At 37.8% G+C, this 19396-nt stretch overlaps 1 protein-coding gene across 1 annotated transcript in view; it reads right to left on the bottom strand.

Annotated features, from left to right (window-relative positions):
• Positions 1-19396, bottom strand: part of LOC150087173 (ATP-binding cassette sub-family F member 1) — a 276369-nt gene that overhangs the window by 175549 nt on the left and 81424 nt on the right. The window contains exon 5 of the mRNA XM_090371867.1: positions 8660-8745. Within this exon, the coding sequence (XP_090227993.1) occupies positions 8660-8745 (86 nt within the window). The remainder of the gene's footprint in view (positions 1-8659; positions 8746-19396) is intronic.

The raw sequence follows: 19396 nt of genomic DNA, 5'->3' as shown, positions 1-19396 counted from the left end.
CATCCCCGTGACGGGTAATGCTACCAGGTTCAGAGGCTGGGTGTTATGCCAGGTGTTACTGTTAGTTGAGGAACTCTGACTATCCTACAGGTGTTCACAATTCCAACTTTCTGAAGTTCCTTGTAAGTGTTCTTCTCTGGGATACCTATTGTTGCAAGGGTGTTATCTGGGGTCTTTGGCACCATGCCGATGGTTGACATGATGATCGAGATGAACACTACTTGCTGCACATACCACATCTCTTTTAGTTTGGGGGGATACAAGGACTAATAGATTTACAGTAGCCACCGGCAGAGGTGAAAGTGATTCTTGCACTGCTTCTACTGGAATGAGCAGAAGCCTGGAAAACAAGATGCAGGATATTTCAGAGACTGCTGGGAGTCATTGCGGTACAAGTAAACACATGGGTTGTGTTAGGGTAGCTAAGAAAAAGAACAGGTGCATGTATACTTGCGTGTACACCAATGTTAGGAGTTTGGTAAATAAATTTGATGAATTTGAGGTATTGCTCAAAGCTTCAAAGGCAGATATTGTTAGGATATCAGAGATGTGGTGTCAGATATAAGGAAGGCAGAACTGGAATTTGGGGTGTATAACGTCCACAGAAAGAATAGACAGGATAGGAAGGGAGGAGGGGTTATGTTATTAGTTAAGAAACACATAAAATCCAAGGAAGTGAAGCCAGTCGACATCGCTTGACAGTGCAGTGTCGAGTCAGTTTGGTGTGACATAAGCATTGGGAGATCAAAATTGACAGTAGGAGTGTGCTATAGGCCTAATGACTCTGATGAGTATAATAAGAAACTGTACAGGGAAATAAAGTGAGCCAGTAAATCAGAGAATCTTATAATGGGGGATTTTAATTTCCCAGATATTGACTGGAATTTGTGGGTTGGTCACTCACATACTAGCAAGGCTTTTGTGGATTTATTGGATGATTGTTTACTACATCAGAATGTTCAGGAGGCAACTAGAGGGAGTAATACTCTTGATTTGATTATCAGTAGTGATTCTTCATGCATTAAGAATCTGCAGATAGAGGAACCACTAGGTGGCAGTGATCACAGTGTGTTGAAGTGGGATTTACTCAAAGAGGTAACTACCATCAGAGGTAAAGGGAAGAGTTTTTGCTTTCATAAAGGTGACTACAGAGATCTGAGACAGTATTTAAATTCTATATGGTGGGACCAACTGATGATGTTACCAACAGCAAATTCAAAATGGGAGGCATTCAAAGAATTAACCTTGGAAGCTACTAGGCTTTACATACCAACTAAGAAATATTGTTCAAGGTTTAGGCCTAAATGGATATCAGATGAACTAATGAAACATGTGGCAGAGAAGAAAAATGCATGGAATTCATATAAATTAATGGGTGATATGGATGCCTATGATAGACATAAGTTGGTCTGTGACCAAGTCACAAAGGAGATTAGGCAGGCAAAGACAGATTATGAGAAATCTTCGGCAAAGTATGCAAAGAAAAACAGCAAAGAGTTCTTTACCTATGTAAACTCTAGAAGGAAAGGGATGAATCAGATTGGTCCACTGGATATTGATAGTTCAACTGTTAATGATCCTTCTCAGGTGGCTAACAAACTAAATGAGTATTTTGCATCTACATTCACAAATGAGGAGTTATTCAGGGAGGGGAATGCCAGAGATCAATTAAACTCTGGCAGTGAGCAAGATGGTTTTGTAATAACTGAGAGGAAAGTGGAGTGAAAATTGTTGAAGATAAACTTAAAAAAAAGGCACCAGGGGTGGATGGGATCTATCCAGTTATATTAAAGGAGGCTGCAAAGGAAGTAAGAAAACCCTTAGCCATAATTGTGAGAGCTTCCTTGGACTCAGGGGAGGTACCCGTGGACTGGAGTTCTGCAAATGTGACCCCAATTCACAAAGGAGAATCAAAGGGCAACACAAGTAATTATAGACCTGTTAGTTTTAGTTTAACTCCTGTTCCAGGGAAATTAATGGAGGCACTGGTTAAAACACTGCAGGATCATCTGAACAAGACTTCAGTTATAGCTCAGACACAGCATGAGTTTGTTAAGGGGAAGTCTTGTCTGACCAATGTGATTGTATACTATGATGTGGTCACAAAGGAACTGAATGCGGGGAATAACTTTGATATCATATATTTGGATCTTAGAAAGGCTTTTGATACTGTTGCACATGGAAGGCTACTGCACAAACTGGAGCAGTGCGGCATTAGAGGCAAATTGCTGCTATGGATAAAGGGATGGTTGAGTGGGAGAAGACAGAGTGGAAATCAATGGACACTGCTCTTCGTGGACTAGCATTATTAGTGGAGTCCCTCAGGGTTCAGTGTTGGGTCCATTGTTGTTTTGTATATTTATACATGATATTGATGAAGGTATATGAAGCTTAATGTCCAAGTTTGCAGATGATACGAAGGCTGGTACGGTTGTTAATAACACTAATGACAGTACGCTGCTGCAACAGGATCTAAAAAAGTTGAGCAGATGGGCTGAGAGGTAGCAAATGAAGTTTAACATTGGCAAAGTACTGCATATGGGAAGCAGTAACCTCAGAGTAACATATCAAATGTGTGGTACTACACTGACAGTGGTAGAGAATGAAAAGGTGTCTTGTCAAGATATACAGGAATTTTTCTAGCAGGGATAAAGAGGTGATTATCCCCTTGTACAACGCAATGGTCAGGCCACACCTTGAGTATTGTATACAGGTCTGGAGGCCTCATTTTAAGAAGGATGTAGAGCTGTTGGAACGAGTACAGAGAAGGGCAACAAGATTAGTGAATGGAACGAAGGGTTGCTCTTACAAAGAAAGGCTTAAGTTTTGCAGATTGCAGTGTCTGGAGACTTGGCACCTGCGAGGTGATCTGATTGAGGTGTATAGAGCCTTGAATGGTTTGAGCATGCTCAATGCTGATGGGTTTCTTCCTTTTGCTCAGAATAATCACCTGAGAGGGCATAAATTGAAATCGAGGAAAGACAGTTGTAGGATAGATGTGTGGAAGTTTGCCTTTGGCCAGCAGGTAGTTGATTGGTGGAACAGACTTCCATCTTTTGTTGTGGAAGTTGATAGCCTAAATAAATTTAAGGCTGAGCTGGACAGGTATTTGGAACAAACGGAGGGGTGAAATGGGAGCATTTTTTTTTTTTTTTTTTTTTTTTTGGCTGATGCTGCATAAGCTTGCTTTCTTGCATTGTGTGCCTCTACTAATGCTAATACCAATTGTCATCAAAATGTATTGAGAAAAACGTTTTTGTTTTTAGAATACAGGTATTAATACTGGTATCCCAGTTTCATAACTTAAAAATACCGAAATACTGGTATTGTAAGCCCTAGTATATACATATTACAGTCTGTATTAATTATTCCAATTATCACATACATTCTTCTGATTTTCATGTATCATTTAATTTTTTAATTGGTAAGATAATAAAGGGTAAATTTGTGCTTAATATATCTTTACTTTTATAGCCTGTGAATAATATTCCTCCTATTTTCACTAATTAGAATCACTGTTTAATAGAATTAAAATTCAATTCACAACTGTGATCGCAATGACCAGCGCTTACTATATATCGTATAGTGAACAGTACTTTACTATGTTGAGTCCATCGTAATGTGATTTGATTGTACAGTGAACCAACTGTAAAGCGGGGGTCCATTGTATTTTTAACTATTTATGTAAAACTTCAGATAAATGGGGCAGCCACTTAATCAGGACAAAATGCATTAGTCCCGCTGTGTTCCAAATAACTGGAATCGACTGTATATGTACTGATATTCAAATTCCAGATATATATATATATATATATATATATATATATATATATATATATATATATATATCTGGATATTCAAACTGCCAAATTTGCAGTTTTCCTTACAACTGTTGGCTGCCATGCATGTATAGGATTAATAAAATATGTAACAGTTCTGAATACTTATATTTTTTGATGTATTACACTGGCATTGGTGACTTTGGTGTCCTTAAACATGACACAAGAGATTATTATTCAAGCAAAAACATATTCAATGTGTCATCTGTGGTGCATCCAAAATTTACCATGACTGAAATTTATTATAACTGCAGCCAATGTTTCCCCATAGTAATTCCAAATTTGAGGTTTTATAGAAATATTTATGAAGCCATCCCAAATTCAATAACAATGAACCAACAAAAAAATATTTTTTTTTTTTTTTTTTTTTTAATACTAAGAAACGAAATTTCAGAATCATCAAGAAAATATGCAATCTGGGATTTCAGGCTCTACTGTGGATCATCATGGAACAAATGAATACATCGGCTGTGTTAGGGTAACTAAGAGTAAGAAAATGTGCATGTATACTAATGCTTAGGAGCATTGTAAATAAATTTAATGAATCTGAAGTACTGATTAAGTCACTGAATAGCAGAGACGAGGTGTCATTCAGACATAAGTGATGCTGAATTTGAACATGGGGAATACAATGTGTACAGGTAAAACAGACAGGACAGGAGAGGAGAGATGGAGGGGTTATGCTCTTAGTCAAGAAGCATATTAAATTAAGGCAGTGCATCCATTCAACATGGGTGACCAGTGCAATGATGAGTTAGTTTGGTGTGATATAAGCACTGGGAAAACAAAATTGAGCGTAAAAAAGTGTTATAGGCCTAATGACTGTGACGAGTATACCAAACAGTTATAGAGAGAAATAGTGGGCCAGTAAATCAGAATGTCTTATACTGGGGGATTTTAACTTTTCAGATGTTGACTGCAATTTGTGGGTTGATTACTCACACTTGTGAGTTTTTTCTAAATTTCTTGGATAACATTTTTGGTCATACAACAGCATGGCAGAGAATCAACAAGAGGAACCAATACTCCTGATTTTATTATCAGCAGTTGTTTGTTTGTTATTTAGTTTTTAGGAGCATTAGCAACTAAGGCCATATTGCTCCGGGATATGCGGTGGTCATTCCCTGACCTTTCTGCATCTCTGTATTTGGTGGAAAACGGGCTCGAACCCCGGTCTAATCATGAAGCGTGTGCTATGCACAGCTGCTCCTTCCTACCTGGCTACGGAGGCACCATTATCAGCAGTGATTCTACATGCATAAGAACGCACGTGGCAGCGATCACAGTGTACTAATATACATAATTAGTTACAAACTTGTCAGCTTAACATCTGTTCTAGGGAAAATAATGGAGTCAAAGGTTTAAGAAGTAATGCAGGACTATCTGGACAAGAATGCAATTATACTGCAGTCACAGCATGGATTTGTTATGGTGCGATATTGTCTAACCAATCTGATAGGTTAGTATAATTTAGTGACCAAGGAACTGGATGCAAAAAATTATTTTGATATATACTCGGATTTCAGGAAGTAATTTGATACATAAAAGGCTGCTGTGGGGAGATCTGATTGGGGTGTTTAAAGCCTTGACTGGATTAAGTAAGCTGAATGTTAATGGTATTCTCCCACTTTCTGAGACTACACTCATGAGGAGGGAAGTTGAGGAAGGATGGTTGCAGGATAGATGTGTAGAAGTTTACCTTCAAACAGCAGGTGGTTGATTGTTGGAACAAACTTCCATCTGTTGTTGTTGTGGAAATGAATAAATTCAAGGGAGACCTAGACAAATTCTTGCAGGGTACAGATGGGTGCAATTTTTTTTTTTTTTTTTTTAGCTGGAGTCATTAAACCCGACAACAATAAAACGACAGCCTGTACACTCTGAAAAATGTATGGTGTGGTTGACATCGACATCCGATATTCTCAGGAACCGATATGCCTTCCATATGATCTTTTATTTTAAGGACCGATGATATTTGCAGGTACCAATAGCTTTCCAATATAGCTAGAATGATGCATGGGTGGAAATTTTCAGATGCGTGCTGCACAGAACATCACTCGTACGATTGTTCTCAACTAATTAGTGTCTTTGTTATTGTTCAACACGTGACACATGGAACATCACTCATACGATTGTTTCAGATCTATGGTGATCTGAAACTTAAAGCTCCATCAACCAGTGGCAGTGCTGTGCGCTTTGAAGACTTTAAAGCCAACATAGGCTGGTTCGAGTGCATCAAAAAAAAAGGGCAAATATAAAAAGTGTTGAAATGCATGGGGGAGGCATCCAGTGCTGATAAAAAAAAAGCAGCTGAGACCTTTAAAATAGTATTCTACGAGTTTGTTGATCAGGAGTGTTATCTTCCCCGGCAGGTTTTTAACACTGACGAAACTAGCCTCTTCTGGAAGCGAATGTCCAGGAGAACGTAATCACTAAGGATGAGACTAGTTTACCTGGGCATAAGCCTATGAAAGATAGGCTCACTTTCCTGTTGGGTGCCAATGCCTCTTGAAATTTTAATTTGAAGCCATTGTTTGTGCATCACTCTAACACTTCCACAGTATTTAAACAACAAAAGGTCGAGAAGGGCACGTTGAAGAGTATTTTGACATAGTAACAAGAAGGCCTGGGTTACAGGGTATGCCTTCAACGAATGGGCGCTTGAAGTTTTCTGTCCTTCAGTGAAGAGCAAAATAAGCTTCCTCTAAAGGCACTGCTCCTGCTGGATAATGCACCAGATCATGATCCCAACCTTGTTCAAACTCTTAAGGCACAATTTGACTTTATTCATGTCAAATTTTTGCCATCCAACACTACTCTTCTTCTTCAACCAATGGAACAGCAAGTGATTGCAAACTTCAAGAAAATCTACACCACGAAAATGTTCACGAGTTGCTTTGCAGTGACCTCTGGTGAAAATGCTGTTACCCTGAAAGAGTTTTGGAGGTCGAAGTTCAACATGCTGGACTGTGTGAGGCTTATTGTAAGTTCTTGGAATGATGTTTCCACCAGGCGCTTAAATTCAGCCTTGTAAAACATCTGGCCTTTAATTAGTCATAACACTGATGGAAATGAAGATGATGGTGCTTTGACAAATGATATTGACACTCTTAGTAAATCAATGGGTCTGGAAGTTGGTGAAGAGGATGGGGAGAACCTTATTGACACCCATGGGTGTAAGCTAACAACGGAGGAGCCACAAGAGTTGGAGAAAATTATGGAGCGTGACAATGGAGAGGAAGAAGGAGAGGAAGAAGACACCCAAAAAAGTGTCAGCTGAAGACTGTCATTTCTTGTTGGGAGCATTTAAGAGAAGTGGTAAAAAAACACCCTGACATTGAAAATACTGAATTCATGATGTGCAAAATGGAAGACAGTCATTTTTTACTTCAGGAAAATACAAAAAAAATCGTCAAAAACAGTCCACTTTGGACAGTTTCTTTGTCAATAGCAACAAAAAACTGAAAAGACACCTGACACTTGTTATAGTCCCACCACCAACATGCCACCACTGATTTCATCAGCTCTGCACTTCAGTTCTAAGGGAAATGCTAATTTATTGTTTGTTTTTTATTTTAAGATGTTTTATGACTATTTATTAAATAATCTTTATAAACCACTCATTTCAAATATAATTACTTATTTTATGTGTTGATGGGGAACGAATTACAGAAAATCAATGTATTATTGGTTACAACTTACAATATTTTCAACATACAATTGGTTTTGTAGAACGAATTACCATTGGATGTTGGGGACCCCACCGTACATGCAAATATACATGCATGTGTTCTTACGCTTAGTTACCCTAACACAGCCTATGTATTCATTTGTTCCATGATGACCCACAGTAGAGCATGAAATCCCAGGTACCTTGCTTTCCAAGCTGCTGCATATACTGATAGTAGCAATGCACGAATCACTTTCATCTCTGCCTGTGGCTCTAGTTAAACTATTAGTCTGTGTATCCCCAGACTAATAGTTAGACTAATAAATATCATGTATTTAAACATGATAGCATGTTTAAATGGCATAAAAAATTTTTAGAAAGAAGAGAGAATGTGTAAGACAATGAATGACCAATCTATCCAGTATCCATGAAAACTGATGAAAATGTGGACTGAGTATAAGTACATTGATTAGAAATTATTGTTTAAAAAATTAGAACGGTTGCATCAGAACTCAATATGGACACAGAAACCGTTAGACAAATTTTAACTAAATTTAGGCAATGAGAAAAATGAGTACTAAGACGATGCTAAAAATTTTGAATGAAGATCAAAGAATAAGAAGACTAAATCTGTGAAGATGTTTTGAAAAAAAAAAAAAAAAAAAAAAATTGAAGGTCCAGCCTTTCTGAATACTGTAATTACTAGCAGTGAAGGTTGCTGTTCCAGTATGACCCAGAAACTAAAAGACAGCAAACACAATGGAAAATAAAACAATTCCCTCCCCCACAAGTAAAAATAATATCAAAATCAAAAATTAAAACCATGCTCCTTGTTTTTCCAATATTAAAGGAATTATTATGGCTGAATTATGTCCCACCAAATCAGAATGTCAATCAAGCATACTACATTGAAGCTCTAAAAAGGCCTGTGTGAAAAAATTCAAAGGAAGAAACCTGAACTGTGGCAGGACGGTTGGATGTTCCATCAAGACAATGTTCCAGCACACAAACATGCTCTCTGTTTGCCAGTTTATAGCCAAAAAACAAATCCCTGTGTGAACATGCATCCTACTTGCTAGACTCTGTTAAAAAGAAGGTGGCAATAATGGCAACTGTATTAACATTAAAAATTAATACCATTCAAACATACCTTGTTCACAGAGTAATACATCAATTGTGGGTGGAATATTCAGAGAACGATTGGCAATGTGTTTGAGCAATGTAGTCTTTCCATGCCTGAAAAAAATATATATAAAATAAAATTATTATTATTATTCACAATACAAGGGGAACTCTGGCTAAGTAAAATTAGCATAAATACAGACTGTGTTTGTTTGTGTGCCAGTTAACAAAGATAACATATGGCAAAGCCAGATATCACGAAAAGTGTTAATGCCTAGAACAAATGGTTGGTGGGCACTAAACAAAGAATAAGGGTGTTGCAGAAGGAAATCAAATCCCTAAATGATGTAGAAAAATAGTTTCAATATAGTGAAAATACTAATACAGGTAGTTCCTGACTTTATGAATTAATTTGTTCCTAGCGCGTGCTCGTAAAGCGAAAACTCAGAGCAGAAATTTATTTCCCATAGACAATGTTAAAAACAGGGGTTACGTAATTAACAATGAAATTAGTTAGCTAATTTGTTTATGTTTAAACAATGATTTATCCAAAGAAATGAAAATGTAGCCTGTAAAATCAAGCAAATTATAATAATAAAGAAATTATTTATGACTTGCAAATGTTAAAGAATGTTTATTCTTCATCATCGTCGACTAAATGCACACTCATTGATCACTCATTATTGGCTCAGCACTCGTTGGTTTGTTACACAAAGTAGTCGTCTTCTTCAGAAATGCTTCAAGAGGCGTGTTTCCAAGATAATCTCTTCTCTTTATAAATTTCACGATAGCACTGCATAAGCATTTTGTCACAGCACACACAAATTGCAACTAACACGATTTGCATGGAGTAACAAGTTTACGAAGCCTAAAAAAAAAGGAATGAAGAGAATATTCTGAAATTTTATTTATGTTTTTTATATGACTGAAGATTTCAGTAAAGGGGAAACACATTTCACCATAATAACATAAAAACCCACACAATTCCAGCTATCGGTGTTTTCGAAAATGCGATAACATCAAGTTTACTACCCATTTATAATTGCTTGCACTAACAGAAAAGCCCAATAAATTGAAAGGTGCAAATTGTTTTTATTGTTTTATCGTTGCAACCTCCAGATATGTGCTTTAGAAAAAAATCAACAAAGGCATTCAAAATTGATTCTTATAACAGAACATATGATAACGATGAAAATGTAGTGCATTTTGATGATTTGGGTTGGTACCTAATAAAATTTACATTATAAAATTACCTTTTGGAGAGATAAATAGTTATGTAGTGAAAATTTTAACTTCCAAGGTCTTGGAACGAATTACCAAAAAACAATGTGTTATTGGCTTCACATTACGATATTTTCACAATACGATGGTGTCTCTGGAATGGATTAATATCTTAAAGTGGGGTACACTGTATTGTATAACTATGCATATGGTTTGAAAGCAGTATTTGTGAATGTTTAACATTCATTTTTCACAATTAATGTTCATATTTTGTTGATACATTAAAAAAACTCGGGAACTCATAAGCAAAAACTCGTTAAGCAGGAACTGCCTGTATAGCAAAACCACAAGCCAAATGAAATTCAATTAAATCTAAATTTAGCCAGTGTCCCCTTGAAAGCACCAAAACCAAATCAAGTGTTTGGTTAGTTGTCAATATCACAATGGTTACTGACATTGAACTACAACACGACCAATAAAAAGAATAATAAACAAACATACCATAGTGAAGGATAAGTATATTCCGACAGCATGAAGTTATGACTGCTTAGAAGCTTCCAACTTGTGTGTCTGTCTATTTTCCTTTGTTTATTTTATTTATTTATCTTTTAAAAATTAAATTTGAATTTATACATTCATGGTGGTAGTAGTAGGATACAATGTTTAGCACCACCACTACTGCCAATAGCTTGGCTTTCTAGGTGGCCTCCTCTGAAAAATCAGACAGCTATCAGTTTTATTTATCCACAGCTTCCAATTTTGCACACTGATGTCAATTACTTTAAAGTATGTATGGTTGAACATGTTTCCATAAAAACACTACACAGACATGAAGAAAGCTTTGCTTGAATAAAAAAAAGTTCTCATTCTTCGGAGGTAGGTTATATTAAGGATATAATAAGAAATATTAATCTCAAATACGTTGGAAATTCAAAATAATAATCTACAACTTTACAATTTAAATATGATTATGCAGCATTTACCAATTTTTTTAAGAGAAAAAACAACTTTCAAGAAAGCAACTATAACGAAAACTGAATGCAAACAAAATTAAACTTAGTATAAAGAGTGCACAAGCTGTTCAACTGCAGTAATCTGAAGCCAGAATGGGGAAAACGTGTGATCTATCAGACTTTGAAAAATATCTTATCATCAGTGCACATTTAGCAGGAGCCATAATTCAAGAAGTGAAAGACAATTAGTTTCTCAAAGGCATCCATCTCAAAGATGTAAATGTGACAGAAAAACAATACTTCAAGAGAAGCCATCACACTCTAAGTAGGATTATACAGAAAAATAGGTTATCCAGTGTACATCAAACAACAACTACCATGTGCAGAGAATTGAAGAAATTGGGTATTGGCAGGGACCTGCTTAATCACATGCCACTTGTTTCAGGGAAAAACAGAAAAATCTGCTTGCAGTGGTTCCAAGAACGTTGTGATTGAACATTGGAGCAATGAAAGAAACCCATGTGGTGAGATGAATCACAATACATTGCTTTGCACTGACATTAGGCAGTGAGTGGGGTGAGAACCTTTAGCATTAGTAGAGGCATTTGATGCAAGAAAGCAAGCTTATGCAGCATCAGCCAAAAAAAAAAAAAAAAAAAAAAAACCACTTCCACTTCACCCCTCTGTTCATTCGAAATACCTGCCCAGCTGAGCCTTAAACTTATTTAGGCTATCAACTTCCACGACAAGGGATGGAAGTCTGTTCCACCAACCAACCAACCACCCACTGGCTAAAGGCAAATTTCCACACGTCTATCCTACATCTGTCTTTCCTCAATTTGAATTTATGCCCTCTCAGGTGATTGTTCTGAGCGAGAGGAAGAATCCCATCAGCATTGAGCATGCTCAAACCATTCAAGGCTTTATACACCTCTATCAGATTACCTCGCTGGTGCCTAGCCTCCAGACACTGTAATTCGCAAAACTTAAGCCTTTCTTCGTAAGAGTACCCCTTTGTTCCATTCACTAATCTTGTTGCCCTTCTCTGTACTCGTTCCAGCAGCTCTACATCATTCTTGAAATGAGGCCTCCAGACCTGTTTACAGTACTCTAAGTGTGGCCTGACCATTGCCTTATACAAGGGAATAATCACCTCCTTATCCCTGCTAGAAAAATTACTATATATCATTGACAATACACCATGAGCTACTCTTGCAGCCCGTCTGCACTGCCCAGAGAACTTCATATCTGCCTGCACAACCACCCCCAGGTCCCTTTCATTCTCTAGCACTGTCAGTGTAGTACCACAGAGTTGATACGTTGCTCTGGGGTTGCTGTTTCCCATGTGTAGTACTTTACATTTGTCAATGTTAAACTTCATTTGCCACCTCTCAGCCCATCTGCTCAACCTTTCCAGATCCTGTTGCAGCAGCATAGTGTCAGTAGTGACCTTGACAACCCTGCCTACCTTTGTATAGTCTGCAAACTTCGACATTAAGCTTGATATACCATCATCAATATCATTTATAAATACAGAAAACAATAATGGACCCAGCCCTGAGGGACTCCACTAATAACATTAGTCCACGACGAGCAGTGTCCATTGATTACCACTCTCTGTCTTCTCCCCCTCAGCCACCCCTTTATCCACAGCAGCAATTTGCCTCCAATGTCACACTGCTCCAATTTGTGCAGCAGTCTTCCATGTGCAACAGTATCAAAAGACTTTCTAAGTATATAATATCAAAGTTATTCCCTGCATCCAGTTCCTTTGTGACTGCATCATAGTATCCAATCAAATTGGTCAGGCAAGACTTCCCCTTAACAAAACCATGCTGTGTCCGAGCTATAACTGAAGTCTTGTCTAAATGATCCTGCAGTGCTTCTTTAACTAGTGCCTACATTAATTTTCCTGGAACAGAATTTACACTCACCGGTCTATAATTACTTGTGTCAGCCTTTGATCCTTCTTTGTGAATTGGGGTCACATTTGCACATCTCCAGTCTGTGGATACCTCCCCTGAGTCCAAGGAAGCTCTCATAATTATAGCTAAGGGTTTGCTTACTTCCTCTGCTGCCTCCTTTAATATAACTGGATAGATCCCATCCACCCCGGGTGCCTTTCTTGTGTTTATCTTCAACAATTTCTCCTCCACTTTACTCTCAGTTATTACAAGATTCTCTAGCTTACTGCTAGAGTTGAATACACCTCTGGCATTCCCCTCGCTAAATAACTCCTCATGTGTGAATGCTGATGCAAAGTATTCATTTAGTTTGTTCGCTACCTGAGCAGGATCATCAACAGTTGACCCATCGATATCAAGTGGACCAATCTGATTCATCCCCTTCCTTCTAGAGTTTACATAAGTAAAGAACTCTTTGCTGTTTTTCTTTGCATCCCTTGCCAAAGATCTCTTGTAATCTGCCTTTGCCTGCCTAACCTCCTTTATAACTTGGTTACAGATCAACTTGTATCTATCATAGGCTTCTGTGTCATGTGTTAATTTGTATGTATCCCATGCATGTTTCTTCTCTGCCATATGCCTCATTAGTTCATCTGACATCCATTTTGGCCTAAACCTTGAACAATATTTCTTAGTTGGTATGTAAAGCCTAGTAGCTTCCAAGATAAGTTCTTTGAATGCTTCCCATTTTGCATTTGCTGTTGGCAACATCATCAGTTGTTCCCACTGTATAGAATTTAAATACTGTCTCAGTCCATCGTACTCGCCTTTACGAAAGCAATAACCCTTCCCTTTACCCCTAATGGTAGTTACCTCTTTGAGTAAATCCCACTTCAGCACACTGTGATCACTGCCACCTAGTGCTTCATTTATCTGCAGATTCTTAATGCATGAAGAATCACTGCTGATAATCAAATCAAGAGTATTCCTCCCTCTAGTTGTCTCCCAAACATGCTGATGTAGAAAACAATCATCCAATAAATCCACAAAAGCCTTGCTAGTGTGTGAGTGACCAGCCCCCAAATTCCAGTCAATATCTGGGAAATTAAAATCTCCCATTATAAGACTCTGATTTACTGGCCCATTCTATTTCCCTGTACAGTTTCTCATCAGAGTCATTAGGCCTATAGCACACTCCTACTCTCAATTTTGATCTCCCAATGCTTATGTCACACCAAACTGACTCGACACTGCACTGTTCAGCGATGTTGACTGGCTTCACTTCCTTGGATTTTATGTATTTCTTAACTAATAGCATAGCCCCTCCTCTCTTTCTATCCTGTCTGTCCTTTCTGTAGACATTGTACTCCCCAAATTCCAGTTCTGCATTCCTTATATCTGTGTGACACCATGTCTCTGAAATCCCAACAATATCTGCCTTTGATGTTTTAAGCAATACCTCAAATTCATCAATTTTATTTACTAAACTCCTAGCATTGGTGTACACGCAAGTATACATGCACCTATTTCTATTCTTAGCTACCCTAACACAACCCATGTGTTTACTTGTACCGCAATGACTCCCAGCAGTCACTGAAATATACTGCATCTTGTTTTTCAAAAACTGCAAAGCGATGGACCCTGCTTGCCTTGTTAAGATGACCCAAGCATCTGAAGGTGGTATTATGGTATGGTGAATGTTTTGGTGGCATGGACTGGCTCCTTTCACACCACCAAGTCACCTCCGTCCAGGTGGGCAGGAGCAGCAGTGCATAGCACATGCTTCTTGATTAGACTGGGGTTTGAGTCCATGACCACCAAATATGGAGGGTGCAGAAAGGTCAGGGAATGACCACCACATATCCCAGGAGCAATATGGCCTTTGTTGCTAATGCTTCTAAAAACCAAACAAACAACTTTCACACCAGTGGAAGGTCAAATAATATCCAGGAAGTACCTGAATTTTGTATCAGATCTACTGCACCCTGAAATGTTACACTTTTATAACAAAGCTGATGGCCACTTTATGGATGATAATACAACAGCACATCATGCCAGAATTATGCAAGAATGGGTTGGACAACATGACACAAATTTCCACCATCTTCTCTGGACCCTAGATTCACTTGATCTCAATCTTATTGAAAATGTGTAGGATATGCTGCAGAGAGAACTATTTGGCGTCCAACTCCTCTTCCTTCAACTTTGTTGCAGCTAAAACACCTTCAGAATCCATGCCGAGCCACACATTTGCTGTTTTTTGAAACAAAGATAGCCTAATTCAATAGTGAATAAAGGGGTTTTTTTTTTTTTTTTTGGGCCAATGTGTGTACCTGGCATTAATATATCCAGTATTTGTCAATTTTTTACTGGATAATAAGCTCAAATACTGGACTGTCCTGGGTCAAAACTGGACATCAGACAACCCTATTCGTACCAGAACTGCCCAACTGGCAGCACGCAGACCATGTGCACCTCTACAGTTGGTTTTGTAAGGCCAACAAGAGAATTCTCCTATTTCCCATGTCTGTATACATGGGTAAAGGGAGAATAACAAAATGTATTAGCACTACCTTCCTCTTTAATAAAGAAAGCAGATCTTGAAAATTTAGACTAAAAACTATCAATATTGATAGTAATAAAGAGAATACCACTTAATATTAATGTACATTACCAACCTGGACAAAATTAACATCAATAGGTGCATCAACAAGCACTGTGATCTCCTCCCTACCAACTGCCACAACCTACAAATAATATCAAGATTCAGCTACTCAAAGGCTTTCGAACTGATAGCATGTAGTTACAAAACCTTGGCCACCAATCTAGATAAATTTATACCAGATTCCAACAATTACATATGCAACCAACCACATTTTAAACCTTATGTCAATACTCATTTTGGACACATCATCACTGGTAATCTAAATATAATAATAATACCAAATGAAGAACTAAAAAACATCATGGCGCATGGCTTCAAATTCAGGCTGCACCATCATATCAACCAAATTAAGGTAAAAAAAAAAACAACTATCACAATTTACTGAACTTTTGCTTTATGTTATCATACAAATATAATACACCCATAGAAGCCTTCCAAATATGGATAAACTCAGTCCTCACTGACCTACTCAATAATTATCAAACACTAGCTGTACATGGTGCCACACTTGCCACAGATAAAAAATACAATTTCTCCACTATCAAAAAGCACCTAGCTGAACTGCATAAGCACTTAAAAAAACATTTTTATTATCATACGTTATATACAGAACTGAACTCAAGTAACACATACAAACCTATAAACAACAACAATAGTATCATCCTAAGAAGCTTACTGCCTTCAGTAAGAAATTAAAAATTAACTTTAACAATTATAACCTACGATACATCTATTTTATACCCAAATTCCACAAAAATCCAATAGGATTTAGATTCATCACCTCATGTAAGCATAGCTATGCACACAAACCAGGCAAGACTTTAGAACTACTTCTGAAACCCATCCTAAACACTTTACCAAATAGCAGAATTATTTATAACAACTATCCCCGTAATAGAAGCATTAAAAGCCAATAACCTCATCAGTATATCAATGTATGATTTTTACAGCCTCTTCACCAGCATAGACCTACCAAACTTAAAAATAGTCCGACAAACTGTACAATAACTAATCACCTGATAAATGCCAAACCAACATTTTGGAACAGCTTAACCAACCTCTGCATTGCAAACAACTATATTACTGATGGAAGAACCATCTACCTACAGACCAAAGGTACACCAATGGGTAGTCCAGCCAGCTGTGTCCTGGCTAACCTTTATTTATACTATGCTGAAACTGCATTACCATCTGAACTATCAATGTTCAGATATATTGACGACTTACTGGTAATAAACTGTACCAACTTCATACAACAGTTTGCCAACATTTACCCTCCAGGACTAACTCTGGAAAAAACCAATGACAACAACCAAACAGCAAATTAACTAGATCTGAATATTAATATTAATGGCTCACAAATATCCATCAACATCTACAATAAAAGACACCGTCAATTTCAATGTTGTCAACTATATGCGCTGGCACTCTAATATCAAAGAGTGCCAGCAAAAAGTTCTTTACTTATGTAAACTCTAGAAGGAAGGGGATGAATCAGATTGGTCCACTTGATATTGATGGGTCAACTGTTGATGATCCTGCTCAGGTAGCTAACAAACTAAATGAATATTTTGAATCAACATTCACACATGAGGAGTTATTCAGCGAGGGGAATGCCAGAGGTGTATTCAACTCTAGCAGTAAGCTACAGAATCTTGAAATAACTGGGAGTAAAGTGGAAGAGAAACTGTTGAAGATAAACACAAGAAAGGCACCCGGGGTGGATGGGATCTATCCAGTTATATTAAAGGAGCAGCAAAGGAAGTAAGCAAACCCTTAGCCATAATTATGAGAGCTTCCTTGGACTCAGGGGAGGTACCCATAGACTGGAAATGTGCAAATGTGACCCCAATTCACAAAGGAGGATCAAAGGCTGACACAAGTAATTATAGACCTGTGAGCTTAACTTCTGTTCCAGGAAAATTAATGGAGGCACTGGTTAAAGAAGCACTGCAGGATCATTTAGACAAGACTTCAGTTATAGCTCAGACACAGCATGGTTTTATTAAGGGGAAGTCTTGCCTGACCAACTTGATTGGATACTATGATGCAGTCACAAAAGAACTGGATGCAGGGAATAACTTTGATATTATATACTTGGATCTTAGAAAGGCTTTTGATACTGTTGCACATGGAAGACTGCTACACAAATTGGAGCAGTGTGACATTGGAGGCAAATTGCTGCTATGGATAAAGGGGTGGTTGAGGGGGAGAAGACAGAGAGTGGTAATCAATGGACACTGCTCATCGTGGACTAATGTTATTAGTGGAGTCCCTCAGGGCTCAGTGTTGGGTCCATTATTGTTTTCTGTATTTATAAATGATATTGATGATGGTATATCAAGCTTAATGTCCAAGTTTGCAGACGATACAAAGGTTGGCAGGGTTGTCAAGGACACTACTGACACTATGCTGCTGCAACAGGATCTGGAAAAGTTGAGCAGATGGGCTGAGAGGTGGCAAATGAAGTTTAACATTGACAAATGTAAAGTACTACACATGGGAAACAGCAACCCCAGAGCAACGTATCAACTCTGTGGTAGTACACTGACAGTGCTAGAGAATGAAAGGGACTTGGGGGTGGTTGTGCAGGCAGATATGAAGTTCTCTGAGCAGTGCAGATGGGCTGCAAGAGTAGCTCATGGAGTATTGTCAATGATATACAGGAATTTTTCCAGCAGGGATAAGGAGGTGATTATTCCATTGTATAAGGCAATGGTCAGGCCACACCTAGAGTACTGTATACACGTCTGGAGGCCTCATTTCAAGAAGGATGTAGAGCTGCTGGAACGAGTACAGAGAAGGGCAACAAGATTAGTGAATGGAACAAAGGGGTGCTCTTACGAAGAAAGGCTTAAGTTTTGCAAATTACAGTGTTTGGAGACTAGGCACCAGTGAGGTGATCTGATAGAGGTGTATAAAGCCTTGAATGGTTTAAGCATGCTCAATGCTGATGGCATTCTTCCTCTAGCTCAGAAAAATCACCTGAGAGGGCATAAATTCAAATTGAGCAAAGACAGATGTAGGATAGACGTGCGGAAATTTGCCTTTAGCCAGCAGGTGGTTGGTTGGTGGAACAGACTTCCATCCCTTGTGGTGGAGGTTGATAGCCTAAATAAGTTTAAGGCTCAGCTGGACAGGTATTTTGAACGAACAGAGGGGTGAAGTGGAAGTGGGTTTTTTTTTTTTTTGGCTGATGCTGCATAAGCTTGCTTTCTTGCATCAAATGCCTCTACTAATGCTAATCTCGAAAACAGTTATTCTTTCATAATGCTTCAGAATAGCTAACATATGTAATAGTAACTGGCTGATAAAGCATAATATAATAACCCTATATAACAGAGGTGGCCAACAAGTCGATCGCGATCTACCAGTCAATCGTGGCTTTAATTTCAGTCGATCATGTTACGGTGAATTTTAAATATACAAAAATAATAGATTAGTCTAAATCTAAATGTTGTTATTATTATATGCCCCACTGCCTACGCTTATTACAAATCCATTGAACAATGTGACTACTCTTGTTGCCACGCAGCCACTAGGCTTCGCTTGTGAAAATTCACGCAGTTACGTTGTGGAGAGAATAGTGTATGTGTTGAATTCTTATTTAACTTACTTAATATTAATAACTGAACAGTACTTATATGTTAATTTAATAACCTTTGATTTGAAATGAATACTATGAAAAACAAGTAAAACACATAATTTTCATCAAGAATGGGAACTAGAATACTTTTTTGTAATGATAAAAGAAAAATGTTGTTTGATTTGCAATGCTTCCGTGGCTATACTCAAAAAAGGAAATTTAGAAAGGCACTTCAATGCACTCCATGGTAATGCCAATCGAATTTTCCGCCTAATGTGGTGACCTTACAAAAAATAAAATAACTTAAATTCAGATTATTCGCACAACTAAATTTCTTCATGACACCTAATTTACAATCTAAAGCAGTAACTGTAGCATCATTTAAAGTGAGTCATCTTCTTGCAAAAAAACATGAAAACCAATTTCTGATGGTCAA

The sequence above is a fragment of the Mastigoproctus giganteus genome, chromosome 4 (genome assembly GCF_048544385.1).
Source record: "Mastigoproctus giganteus isolate SK-2022 chromosome 4, ASM4854438v1, whole genome shotgun sequence".
NCBI classification, from domain to species: Eukaryota; Metazoa; Arthropoda; class Arachnida; order Uropygi; family Thelyphonidae; genus Mastigoproctus; species Mastigoproctus giganteus.
The sequence above is the reverse complement of the archived record's forward strand: the minus strand, read 5'-3'. Positions and strand labels throughout refer to the sequence as shown.